The sequence below is a fragment of the Pocillopora verrucosa genome, chromosome 9, assembly GCF_036669915.1.
Source record: "Pocillopora verrucosa isolate sample1 chromosome 9, ASM3666991v2, whole genome shotgun sequence".
Classification (NCBI taxonomy): domain Eukaryota; kingdom Metazoa; phylum Cnidaria; class Anthozoa; order Scleractinia; family Pocilloporidae; genus Pocillopora; species Pocillopora verrucosa.
In genome coordinates, this window is record NC_089320.1 from 14,862,086 (window position 1) to 14,874,769 (window position 12,684).

At 38.9% G+C, this 12,684-nt stretch overlaps 1 protein-coding gene across 1 annotated transcript in view; it reads left to right on the top strand.

Moving 5' to 3' along the window:
• The window catches only part of LOC131789022 (nucleolar pre-ribosomal-associated protein 1-like), a 32,505-nt gene that overhangs the window by 15,761 nt on the left and 4,060 nt on the right, over nucleotides 1–12,684 (top strand). The window contains exons 19-36 of the mRNA XM_066172715.1: nucleotides 428–1,066; nucleotides 1,387–1,490; nucleotides 2,237–2,285; nucleotides 2,851–2,908; nucleotides 3,608–3,744; nucleotides 3,851–3,915; nucleotides 4,055–4,128; nucleotides 4,714–4,904; nucleotides 5,259–5,369; nucleotides 6,207–6,270; nucleotides 7,168–7,330; nucleotides 8,127–8,220; nucleotides 8,721–8,881; nucleotides 9,179–9,290; nucleotides 9,763–9,869; nucleotides 10,686–10,829; nucleotides 11,191–11,300; nucleotides 12,132–12,299. Of these exons, the coding sequence (XP_066028812.1) occupies nucleotides 428–1,066; nucleotides 1,387–1,490; nucleotides 2,237–2,285; nucleotides 2,851–2,908; nucleotides 3,608–3,744; nucleotides 3,851–3,915; nucleotides 4,055–4,128; nucleotides 4,714–4,904; nucleotides 5,259–5,369; nucleotides 6,207–6,270; nucleotides 7,168–7,330; nucleotides 8,127–8,220; nucleotides 8,721–8,881; nucleotides 9,179–9,290; nucleotides 9,763–9,869; nucleotides 10,686–10,829; nucleotides 11,191–11,300; nucleotides 12,132–12,299 (2,551 nt within the window). The remainder of the gene's footprint in view (nucleotides 1–427; nucleotides 1,067–1,386; nucleotides 1,491–2,236; nucleotides 2,286–2,850; nucleotides 2,909–3,607; nucleotides 3,745–3,850; nucleotides 3,916–4,054; nucleotides 4,129–4,713; nucleotides 4,905–5,258; nucleotides 5,370–6,206; nucleotides 6,271–7,167; nucleotides 7,331–8,126; nucleotides 8,221–8,720; nucleotides 8,882–9,178; nucleotides 9,291–9,762; nucleotides 9,870–10,685; nucleotides 10,830–11,190; nucleotides 11,301–12,131; nucleotides 12,300–12,684) is intronic.

A 12,684-nucleotide genomic window follows, 5' to 3' on the forward strand; every position in this document is an offset into this window, starting at 1 on the left:
ACATATCCTACAAACTGATATGATCATTAACATCGAAAGTGTCATGGAAGTCAATAAAATAACAAGTGAACAGGGAAAGATATTTTCTCGTCTTGTCTCGAGCTTTGGCAAAGAAAAAAAGATAAAACAAAAAAAGTATAAAAAAAAAACGAAAACACATTTATATTTCATCCTTTACTTCCTAACATCAGTATGCATACTCTCCATACATTTGCTAAGAAGTGATCAATTTCTTTATTCTCGTGACCTTAATGTGTGATTCAGGGTTATATTGTAAGGAGAAATTAGATGCTAGACACTCTTAGAGGTTAAGGGGTAAAGTCTGGGATTTGCAGCATACTGCTAAATAAGTATCACTAACGATAATTATACCTACACTGTATTCCACTTCATTTGCAACTTATCAAACGGTTTGTGTCATCCGTAGTGATTTCATCTTCCCAAGCTCTGTACCTTCTTGGTCTTTTTCACGAGTACTGTGACGAAGAGAACCAAGTGAAGTTCATATCACATTTATCTCAGCTTCCCTCCGACATGCTGGTAACAACTGATGCGGTGTCAAGAGACAAAGTTCCATCCGTGTGTCTCACGACTCTGTTGACTTTGCTGGAGGGTGAATCATTTTGTGAAGATCATCTTTCGCCTTTGTTATCTGGGCGAAATCCATTAAAGACAGAAGAACCACTTTTATTGTCGCACTTCAGGCAGTTGGTCAAGATATCGCAAGATGTGAACTGTCCACAGCTAGATTACACAATTTTAAAACTTTTGCAAAAGTCTATGTTGTATGTAATGGGTTCAACGGCCACTTTCTTAGACATTTGTCTCAACCAATCGACTAAAGCCAAAATTGCTATAGCAGCACACTTAGTCAAACATTGTCCTTCCTTGAGGTCGCATTTTGAACTTCGCTGTTTGGATAAACCAAAGCCGAGGAAGAAGCCAAAAGCACTTGACATTACCTGTACAATGTTTCCGGCGGCGCTCAAGGAACATCCGGCAGAGTTCCTCCCTGTGGTGTCATCATACCTGTTTTGTATGCGAGGAATAAACGCAGAAAAGTTAGGTAAGTTAAACTTCATGTGTATGCTGATGGAGCATTTTGCAACTAATTATAAACAAAAATAAGACCAATCTTGCCTTGGTCACAAGCGTTTTTCAGATGATTGACTCGGGCCCAAGTTGTTTTTTAAAATAAACATACATTCGTCTCACTTTAACTTTTGATGACCCCCCTTTCATCCTTCGCAAATTTTATGTACAATGATCTTCTCACCTAAACTCGATTAAAATGAGGTCAGTAAAGGAAAATATAAGAGCTCAACTTGTTGACTGGGCCTATTCCATCTTGCACTGTTATCTTAGCAAGTTCTGTTTTTGTTGTAGGTTGCAGAACACAGGCAGTTGTGTCCCATTTGGTTGAGTTGTATTGGGCATCGTTGTGGGCGTGGCTAGTTAGTGATAGGGAAGGAATTTTCAAAGGATCAGAGGTGATTTAAAATATAATACCGGAACTCAGTGGTTTTTAGCTTATTGTCAAAACCTAGGAACAATTATCGAGTCGCCATCACAAATGCACAACCATAAATGATGAGTTAAAGCAAAATCAAAAGCGGAAGAACACAGGGGTTTAAGAGGTTCTTCGATTTACCAAGAAGATATGATCATAAAGCCACTCACAGCTTTTTAAAATACGGCCAAGTTGTAAATCGTTCCTCGTCAAGGGTTTGCCTGTTGGAGTTTTTACACTTGTGGGACACTAACAGTGTTTTTAAAGTCTCGTTAATGGATGACTGAGGGTTCCAGAAGGAGAGTGTGCTGAATCTTAAAATTGAGGATAGCATACTAAAATTTCACAAAATTAAGTTAGCCGATGGTTTCTGAGAATCTCTTACTTGACACTTTAACTCCCAAGATCTGATCGTTAATTTCTAGCTACGACGCATTTACTTGAAAATCAGTTACGAGAATTTGGTGTTAAATCAAGATAACAACTTCTACCTAATAAGTTTGAGAATTCTCAATACTTGTTGACTGAATAATGTATGGACAATGTTTGGAAAAGTTACCTGATAATCGCTTCTGGGAATTAGAAATAGATTCTTTTCACTTCCCAGTCAATACCTCTTGCAGAAATGCAGATGCTGACATCATCTTTTTATTCTTATTTTTTCAAACGTTCCAACAAACAAGAACGATGAAACACGCAAGTGTAATATTCTGTTTTTCACTACAGGAATTAAGCATGGACGTGCTGACTGCTCTAATACTTCACATGCCAAAAGGTTAGTATCTGACGCGAATGTTATGTTCAGGATTGAACGCAGCTACAAAAACGACAAAGTTTTCTTATTTCCGAAACAGCATCAACGTAGTAACGTAAGACAGCGATAAACTCTGAGTTTCCAGGAAGAATCAAACCCTAGACTTCCGAATTCCGTGCAAGGCCTTATATACAAACGAAGAAATTTGGCGATTTTCGTCGATGCTCTCCCGAACTTTTTATAGCTCTACTAAATCTCGTCATTTTCACTGAGGCCTTACTTTCCCTCTTAATTCGTGTTGTGTCTTTTGTCGACGCTCTTACGTTCAGTCGTGTACGTTAGTAGTTCAAATGTTCCATATCTCTATATCTTGAATAACCAAATTGTTGTGACGACTGCCACATGCGCGCGCCATACAAATTAAATATTTCATGAGCCAACAAAGTCAACATTGCTAAAGTGAGAGGCACTTATTTCCTTTCAACTTTCTGGGTACAAGTTTAAGGCAAAGTAATATTGTTGTTAAACGACATTCGCCCATTGTTACTATGTGATAAAAAATGTCCTGTTTTGATTTCTCCTTTAGATAACAATCTTTTGAAACAGCTCAACGGACTTTTGACAAGAGCTTCTTTGTGGGACAGGTACAGAAATTTAATTCAGCATTTTTCTTATTTTAGATACTTGGTTCAACTTCGCGCTTTTACAGCACACCACTTCAAATTATAATGAACATTATATAATTTTGAGATGGGAACGATGTGACCTTGTTTTGCTTACAAAAATAGGAGCAATAATTTAATTTTTTATCTTAAATTAGCCGTAAGTTGACATGTAACTCTGTCACTTACAATCACTCATCCCCTCTTGTCTTACAATAAGTAAGATTGCAAAATTGATTCCAAACGAATTGGTGTTAGTTTAAAAAAAACTCTCTAGGTATTGTTGCTCGTATGAAGAAGTAATTGGTGTGTTTGCAGTTCTTTAAATTAATGAATGTTTGATTGACTTAAAGAGTGTTTCAATTTTTAAAACAGGCATGTGAAGTCGCAATAGTGTGCTTGGTTGCCAAGCCTTTGAACAGAAGTGAGGCTAAGGTTGACCTTGTTATGATACAAACCTTGCTGCTTTTCAAATGTAAATTACTTTGTGATCATGTTAACGAGATACTGGTCTTTATCAAAAAAAGGTCGCCTTTGGCCCAACTCCAAATCAAAGACTTGGCAACCAAGCACACAACTGTAAAATGGCCTATTCTGCGGCTAACGAGAATGGAAAGGATAAACGCGGAAGGTTTTGTTCTCAATCTTTTCATAAGAGTTTAAGGTTTCATTTTTTTCCAGATACCAGCTGAGAATTTGTCGCCAACTTTTAACAAGCCAATATCGCAACTTTTCTACCAATGAAGACGGAGTGAATATTATCAGCAAATTTTGTTTTGCCTGTATGGAATTCTTGTCCAGCAATCTAATTAAAACAGGTAAAAAGCTATTATTTCCTCATCGCAAATTGTCAAATTTTCCAGTTTACTTATCAGCGAATTGCTAGTGAAGGTTTATTAACATGACGATTATCGGTTCAATTAGATACAAACAGCGACAATGAACAAGTTATGGAGGATTCTCTGGATTCTCTGGGATGGATTTGCGAGGTATGTTTTCGTTGAGGATTTTAAAAGAGAAAAAAGAACACTTAACAAGTTGTTGGAATTAAGCAGCGTAGATTGTGAGAGAGAGCAACAGAAATAGTTGAAGTCATAAGTTTTTGTTTTTTTTTATCTTGTTATTCAGAATACAGTCAGCATCAGTATCGTGAATGAAGATTGCTTGACAACCTGGAAGAACTTTGTAACTAACTCGTTAAGGTAATGCTAAAAATCATAAAGAGTATACCTGATTTCACCATGTTGGTCCTTGCCTGTTTTACTTAAGTTGTCGAAATTGTTGTCATAGTTCCATGTGCGTGTTTACATTGCGATGACAACTATAGCATGTTAACTCCCTTCTGCCACCACCCCCATCCTGTCATTGTTTTCTGTGGATCTCATTGTATTCAGGACAAGGTTACCGTAGCCATTCGGAACATGTAGTTATAGAATACCATTTCAAAAGGGTGTACAGATTGGGCGATCTTTAGATGCGGCACGAGATCGTCGTACCGAAGAAGCGGGCTTTTACTTTATTATTCCGAACAATCTGAAAAAAATGGCGCAAACGGCCAGGAGGAATACAGATCAAGACGTGCACAAATAAACAAGCAAGACGACTTTGCTGAGAAGAATTACAAAGTTTTATTACATGAATCGAAAGAAGACATAACCTATGCCTATCTTTGTCCCAGAGGTTGTCTTTTTGTAGGGAAACGGAGCACGCTATCGAGCATGATGACCGCTCTCTGCACGTAAAAGAAACTTGAGTCAAGTCCTTTAATTCTTCTGGTTGCTTTTCAGGTATAAATTTGAAAGTTCCGAAGTTCTTCGAATTTTGAGTTGCATTATTAAGGCCATCTACAAGAAACAAGACAAGGGAGAGAGTCTCCCTTATGGACTTTTGTCCCTGGACACTTTGTATGAAATGGTGTTGAGTCATTCTCGGTTCTTGAATATCCTCCTTAGTACTGACAAGAACATGGATGCGAAAGGTAAAGACTGGGATAAGTGAGTTGGTGATTTGCTGGAAGTAGAAGGGTTCATCTCAAAGTCTTTTCTTTCTTTTTCTTTTTAGCGGCTTTTTCTAGTTTATTTGCATGTTGCGTTTAAGTTACATATCTTACTAAATTTTTTTTCTTCTTTTTTTTTGTGCATATCTGGAAAAAGTACTTTCTAGGCATAAACCATCGTGTAGCTCCTTAAATTGATTTGCACCCATGTATTCGCCTAGATATGTCTAAGAGATTGGCTGATGAACGGGCGAATTGACGGATTGTTTAAACAATTGAGTGAATGATTAATTGATGGATCGATGGGCAGTAATTCCTTTTTTTTGCTTTTCACAGAAAAGCTGGCAGATCTGATGGTCACGATTGTAGAACTAAGTCCTAGTTGCTGCAAGTCTTCACACCTTCCTGTGCTGTTTGCAGCATATTCGGCGACCTTGTCAGCCACAGGTGCACACACTTTGTCTTTTTTATATTTACTGTTCCTTCACTGATGTCATTGTACCAAATCAGGTCATGAGACCGTAATACAAAGTGACGTACTGTGTACTGGTTTGACTAAGAAACACCTGGAAACTAGTTTAGCGCTGTTTAACTCACACAATGACCAGGCGTCTTAGCACTTTAACTTCCAGAAGTGATTAACATGTAACTTCTCCCTATAATGTATCTACATTATCCAGCAAACATGCAAGGGGAATTCTTAAACTCGTCAGGTAGAAGTTGTCATCTTCAGTTGACCTTAACACCAAACTCTCATAGCTAATCTACAAGGAAATGTGTGTCAGCTAGAGGGGAGAATTAACAATCAGATCTTGGAAATTCAAGTGTTTGGTGGAAATTCAAGAATTTTACTGAAAGGAATGATAATTTTACCTCACCGATTTCATTGACCTCTTTGGTCTCGTTTTGTCCACTTCCAAATTTTCCAGAATCGTGCCAGTAGTTGCCAGATTACTTTACTTTTATGTCGGTGTTACAGACCCGTTCCACTTTTGTTCAAATAAATTCAAACTGGTTAAGAAAACAAAAAAATGATATTTATTTTCGTCGTATCTCTTGCCTTGCCGTAGAGTTCCTTTTTTTTCCCATTTACAGATAATGTTTCTTAATAGGCAAGCAAGCTTTCAAAGACATATTCTAGAAATAGATTTTCATTTTTTTGCCCAGTCATGCCTTAGTGTACAGTGTACATGACTGTCACCGATGCTATAGAGCTCATTTTTGAGTGAGGAAAATGGATTTTGTATCACCGTAGTTTAGCATGTTTCTGCTTTTTGTTTCCAGATCAGTCTATTTTGTATCTGATGAATTTGTATGAGAAAAACCACATATCCTTTAGGAACTACAGGTAATCCTCGTATAACTGCGAATAAATACGAATACATTATAGTCAAAGATTCAATACACTGTAGCCACTTTTTATCGTAATGTAAACTGACGGATCCGCTATGAGCTTTTGCTTTTAGTCAAAGATTCAATACGCTATTGCCACAGTTTATCGTAATGTAAATTAACGGATCCGCTCTGAGCTTTCGATTATAGTCAAAGATTCAATACACTGTTGCCCTCCTCATCAGACCCATGGGCATTTTTTACTTCTTGCTGAACACAGGGTCTTATATTACCACTCATTATGAAGTATCTAAGAGTTACTTGTCCTAAAACATATCTTGGTTTATTTGAGATAAGGGTAAAAATCTGCATTTTCGGAATCGAAGTTTGGGATTGCATCTAAGAGTTACTTGTCCTAAAACATATCTTGGTTTATTTGAGATAAGGGTAAAAATCTGCATTTTCGGAATCGAAGTTTGGGATTGCTGGACCCACGTCCCTCAAAGTCTGCTGGTACCCATCTGTAGTCCAAGATGGAGAGCCGCACTGTTAGAATTATAAGAAAGCGCAGTGACCCGGCCAGGGCTCGAGCCCAGACCTCTCGATCCAAAGTCTAGCGCGTTAAAGGTGATTACAGATAACGCAAATGTGCCACCACAGTACATTTTCTGTTCCAGATTAAAAATTCAAAGACAATATATCTGTAAGAATAAGCATCCAAGGCGTGTTCTTTAAACAGAATGCTGACTCCAGTTCCTTGAAACCTGGTCTTATACTAAGTGACCGGTGAAAACGATTATCGGGAAAATGGAAATATTAGCAACTAAATGAGGCAGGAGACTTTTCGGATTCGACACAGTGATGATGTAATTCTTTAAAATAACGCTTACTTTAGGCACCCTTTTCTTGACAGACCTTTTCTCTGGGGCCCAGCTGCAGCGCGTCATCATCAAGTCTCCAAGAGCCTGGGTCCATCCCTGCTGCAACAACCAACTGTCACTGAAGTGATGGAACAAATGGCGGCCAAAAAAATGTTCCAGTCAGCGGTGTCCTTTCCTCAGGGCAGGCTTTTACAGGTAGGATTTTTTTTGGCAAATTGAACTCTTTTTCATGAAATTTTGGGAAGGCAAATGGTATGTGAAAGCTACAGTGTGGCCAGTGAGGCAACGAAAGTACTGACAACTTGTTCACTGGCGTCAGTTTCCTGCGCCTCAGGTGATTTGTTTGTCTTTACTTTGACTTCTCATTGGCTGATTCTGATCAATCATTCTGATTGGCTGTTGTGAACATCCAAGTTTCATTCACAACACTAAATGAAAGACCGCTGTACGAAACCTCGTCAGCATGGCATGGCATGACTTACATGATGGCTTTCGGTTACGACATAGAAATATCTACCATACTTGAATCACAGTTGAAGTTCTTTACTACGGGTAACAATATTGTCCCAATTTTTCCTCTAGCAAGGTTTCTAGCCTGAACGTTATCCATGGCTGTGACTTCACAGTACCTGGTTGTGTCATATTTAATCCAACTATACGAAAACTTGCGACTAGTTAGGCGAATAGCGTATTGCAAACCCGGTATTTTGACGGATTGGGATCCCTACCCCTCTCCCCCCTCCCGCAGTTTCGGAAGTCCCCTGTTCCAAATCCGCCATAGTCTTGTTTTAGGCAATCACCTTAAAAGAACGTGGAAAAAACGTGGGAAGTGGAGGGGGGGGGGAGGTTAAGGAGAGCGACGGTGACCGATAGCTTGGCACAAGCTTAAGCGGCCGAAAAATGCGAACCCCTGATCTACACTTTGCACTGAAATCGTTTTTAAATCGGAAGGTCAGGTTGTCTTCACCTATTTCTTTTCATTCTTTGCCAGCCTCAAGTCCAGATGGAAGTTGCTTGTGAAGGACTCCGAGATCTTTATGACCCTTGTTTCCTTCTTCCGTTATTCAGCTGTCTTCTTGCTCCAAGTAAGTAAAGTCGTTTTGGGTATTGCGAAGTAGAGAAATTTCTATGTTGTGTTTCGTAAGGAATCCGGGATTGTTTTGGCTTTGCGTCGCTTCGCTCTGTGATTGGTCCAGAAAATTCGTGCTAGTCTCTCAAGCATTCACATTAACTACTAAAACCAATCGGTACGCTCGAGTTCTTCTTCGCTTGAAGCATTTTGTTTGCTGTTACTTTGAGTTCTTCGGGGCTCTTTGTGATGTGTTACTTTCATGTGTATAGTTGCTGTTATTACTTTGGTTTTGGTTTTGGTTTTGGTTTTACGACACTCAATATTTCCTTCGCGTATGCTCTCCAGTAATTCAAGCTACCGATGATACGTGTGATACCCAAGGACAAAAGAATCACAAGCAACGCGGTTTTTGTACACGATAACTGTCCATAGTGAGCGTTGAAGAGTGCCATCGAAGCATTTTGTTATCGAGCTTCACTAACTGTCTTAATGATCTTTGGTTCTGTTTGCTAGATTTTCAAGTCGACTGTCGGAAGTTTGTGGAGCAAGGATGCTTAGGTTTATCCGTGGCTGCCCTGTCCTCACGTGATGGAAACATGAGGAAAGCGGGGTATCATGTGCTCAGCAGATATATGATGCATCTTGACGGCGTAAGATTCAGGGAGAAAAAACAGGTTGGTACTCTCTCACTTAGATGGACAGTCAGAAAGAGACAGACAGTGAGCTAGACAGGCAGACAGACAGAGAAACAGAAAGGCAAGCAAGCAGCCAGACAGATAGACAGACACAAAGAGAGATTCAAGAGTTGACTTTCCCAAAACTGAAAGTTATTTCGAAAGAGAATACAAGAAATTACGCTACAGGCTAAAAAAGGAAATACATACATACTTTCTAATTAACGTACTCAAAGAGTAAATACCGGTATATTCAAAGAAAAGTGCACTAACTGTGATGAACATCTGTTTCCTCAGATATTTCATCTATTGACGTATTTGAAGAACAGTATTACTGAAGAGTATTGCCGCTTGTCCTCGTTGATGACATGCTTTTTGGCTCGTGTGGCTCTCATTCTACTGAAACCAGGTCAGTCTTTTGTTATCAAAACCGTCTGACAAAGGGACCTTGAGATTCTAACACGTGTCGATCGACCGGAGTACGAAACCTGACTACAAGTATCAAGCAAAATGTATAAGAAAATGTACATAATAATATAAGCTTCCGCAGATGATTTAAGATAGTTTTTTTGTGACCATGACAGAATGATATAACTCAAACGTTTCATCAATATGACATCTCTTGCTAGTTCTATTACTTGTTGCTGGTTTCAATACTTGTTTTGGACATTACACTATTCTCGCACCGTAGCCCTTTACTGCTTCCTTCCTCTCGACAATGACATTGGGAAACGCTTTCTCAAAAAGTTTAGAATTTGACTTCCTTGACCTGCATTAAATGTGCACCCCCAAAATCTCTAATTTACTAGGCATTTTTGACGTATTAGCTTTTCTTACGCTAAAAAATGATTGGCTTATTTTGTTTCATTTGTATTGCACAGAGCATCCCTTCTACATTATGATGAACAGCTTTTTGCTCCAGAGACCTGCTTTTGATTTGAAGGATTTACCGTTGTTTTACAACATGTTCAACAGCAGTACTATGCAGGTAGGAACACTTTTAGCTACAACAGTGACCCGAATTCCAAAGAAATAACAGACTCCCCTTGCGGAAAATATGTAATAAGACTAGAACTGTCACAAAAAGCCTTACGATTTCACGAGAGGGTATTGCATGAGAAATTAAAATATGGAGGGGGCGGTATCTAAGAAGTCAGAGAGCCGGACTCCGGATAGGAACATCCATCTTTGACGGTCCTCATCGTTCAATTGTATTCTGTCCTTAAGAAAGAACTTTGCCTCTTATAATGTCCTTCTCCCTCGTTTGTACGAATGAGTGTTAGCATATCGTCTTCATTTATTTTCTGAGGAGCAAGCAACATTCCTGAAGTTGCATCAACAATTAACAATCAGAGTTTTGGTAGGAGATTTCTATCGCGTTACAATTGATGAGAGCGGAGCCCGAGTCAACTATCACGCATAAAAATCGGGGGATTATGATCTCATTTTTTCGATATAAGTCCAGTAGATGTTCAAAACTAAACAAGATGGCAGGTTTGAGTTTTTATTGAATAACTTTCAAAAAGGTTACGCCCCCTGCCAAGCATTTGAGATAGAACGCTGGTAGATTTAAACATATTTCCCTGAGATCATAGTCAAGAGCAGGCTAAATAAGAGTGTATTTAAAGAAATCGAAGACCACGGAACAGGTGTGGCTTCTGGCTCGCTACACTCGTTCTCGCATGCTCGCTTCGCGCTTCTTCACTCAGCTTTCACAAAACGATGGCTGCAAACGGACTAAGCTGAGTACCACATGTAAATAGTCGCTTTCTTATTAAGGTAGTATCCATTCTTCGTTCTCTAGCACGCGACCGAGCGATCCTGGATGCTACAGCTCCTGGTGGATGGTATGAAGGACAGCCCTGATTACTATCTTTACAAACGGCGTCACGTGATAGAGCTGGCACTGAGCTATCACGATTCACCGGTCAGTGATCATCGCTCACAGGTGAGAATATTCGTGTAAAGAGACATCAAAAGACTTACTGGATTTGAAAAAATGAATGTAAATCTTTAGCCCAGGTTTAAAAGCTCTTATGAAATTGATAGCTTTCCATTTTCTATCACCTTTGTGTAGTAGAATGTTAGGAAATGCTTATTTAAGTTTTTTACTCAGCGAACTTTGGACATATCTACAAATATGTAATTTACCCCATATTTGAACTAATTTTTAAATAACGGAGATGAGTTGCTAGAGAATCTGGGACATGTTTATCACATAAGCTAAGGACAAACGCGTCACAAAATTTGTAAACTCGGAATATAGATGGTAAAAATTTTTAATGGAATGTTGTCGTTTATTCGTGTAGACGTTAGTCACTCAGTTGTTGCTCTCAGCTCTGAAGATACAACCGGCTGCATATGATCTCACCAAAAACTATGGCATCGTCGCCTGGATTCACTCTCTGTGTTATAAGAGGTATTCCTATCTTTAGTTTACGGTTTGCCTTGTATTGCATTCTTTAGCAGAAAGGTAATGAAAAATGAAAAAAATATATAAAACAGCAATGTTTGGTTTAGCACCAAATACCCCGATCTAAAATTGTGAGAAACAAATGGCAGACGGTTGGGAGAATTTATAGTTTGTTGTTTTGAGAAAGGAGATCGCTTTACCTTCCGAAATGGCTCATTTCCTCAGCCTTCAATTTTGATTTAACACTTTGAACAGAGTGAAGACGAAACAGAACTGATGGGGTTATGTGTTTTTTTTTTTTTGTTTTTGTGAAAACTTCGAGAAAACTTGTCGAAAGTACGTAAACTATGCAATTTGAAGAGCTCTTTGATATTTGTGGGAGATACGGTGTTACAGTGGTTGGAACTCAACTCTTTGTTCGGGAGAAGGAGTAACTCAAATTACCGTGGGTCGTGGACATGGAGTCTTAGGTAGGAAGTGGTGCGTCGTGGTTACAAACTCGGCAGTGACAACTGAGTTTTAACAAGAAGGTATGCCGGACAAAGCTAAGTTTGTTTTCGTTTAAGTTCAACGTCTTTGCGAATGAAGTCAAGGCCGCTGGAGTCAATTTATTGCGAATCTTTCATTTTTTTAATTTCAGCAATTTAAAGGACATTTGAAACGAAAGTCATATACACCAGATTTTTGTTATCCTTTGCCATTCTGCTTCGATTTTGTAGATACCCGCAACCGTGCATGTGGAAAACATAGGATGGATTACATGGCTCATAAGACTTTGACGGTTTTCATCTTCTTCTTTTATCTTTGTAACGAAAAATATTCTGTTTCCCTTAATAGTTCTGCAAGACTTCAGACAAGTCTGGACTTGTTACACACCCTTTGGTTTACATTACAGTCTCCTGACAAAGAGAGTGGACATGTGGCCAAGGAGGAGAAACCTCGACTGCCTCCAAACTTAGCTCCAGAATGCTCATTAGTGTGCTGGACCCTTCTCGAGCAACTCAGGTAAAGACAAAAATTGTGACTGATTGAGACTATTTATTAACTCATATCACAAAACTGAAATCGAAGGTTTTATGATCACGCCATAAATTACCCGGCCTGCAGAAGGGTAATACTATCTTCATCGTAAACTAAATATCAATCATTGCCCATGCGTCTTTTAGAAGCCATTCGTTTCTGTTGTTCCAAAAAAGGCTTAAAATGGTTCAAAAGCTGAGGATCGTTCAAAATGCCTTTGGCTTCTTCTGCAAAAGCACGCAGAAATAACGCGAAATCATCGCGGCCTTTTCTCTCTACAGTCATTCCCTTCCTTTTGTTTACAGTAAAGAGCATATGACAATCAAACTGAAAGAACTAAGGCTTGTAATTAAAGATGACTTCTGATAAT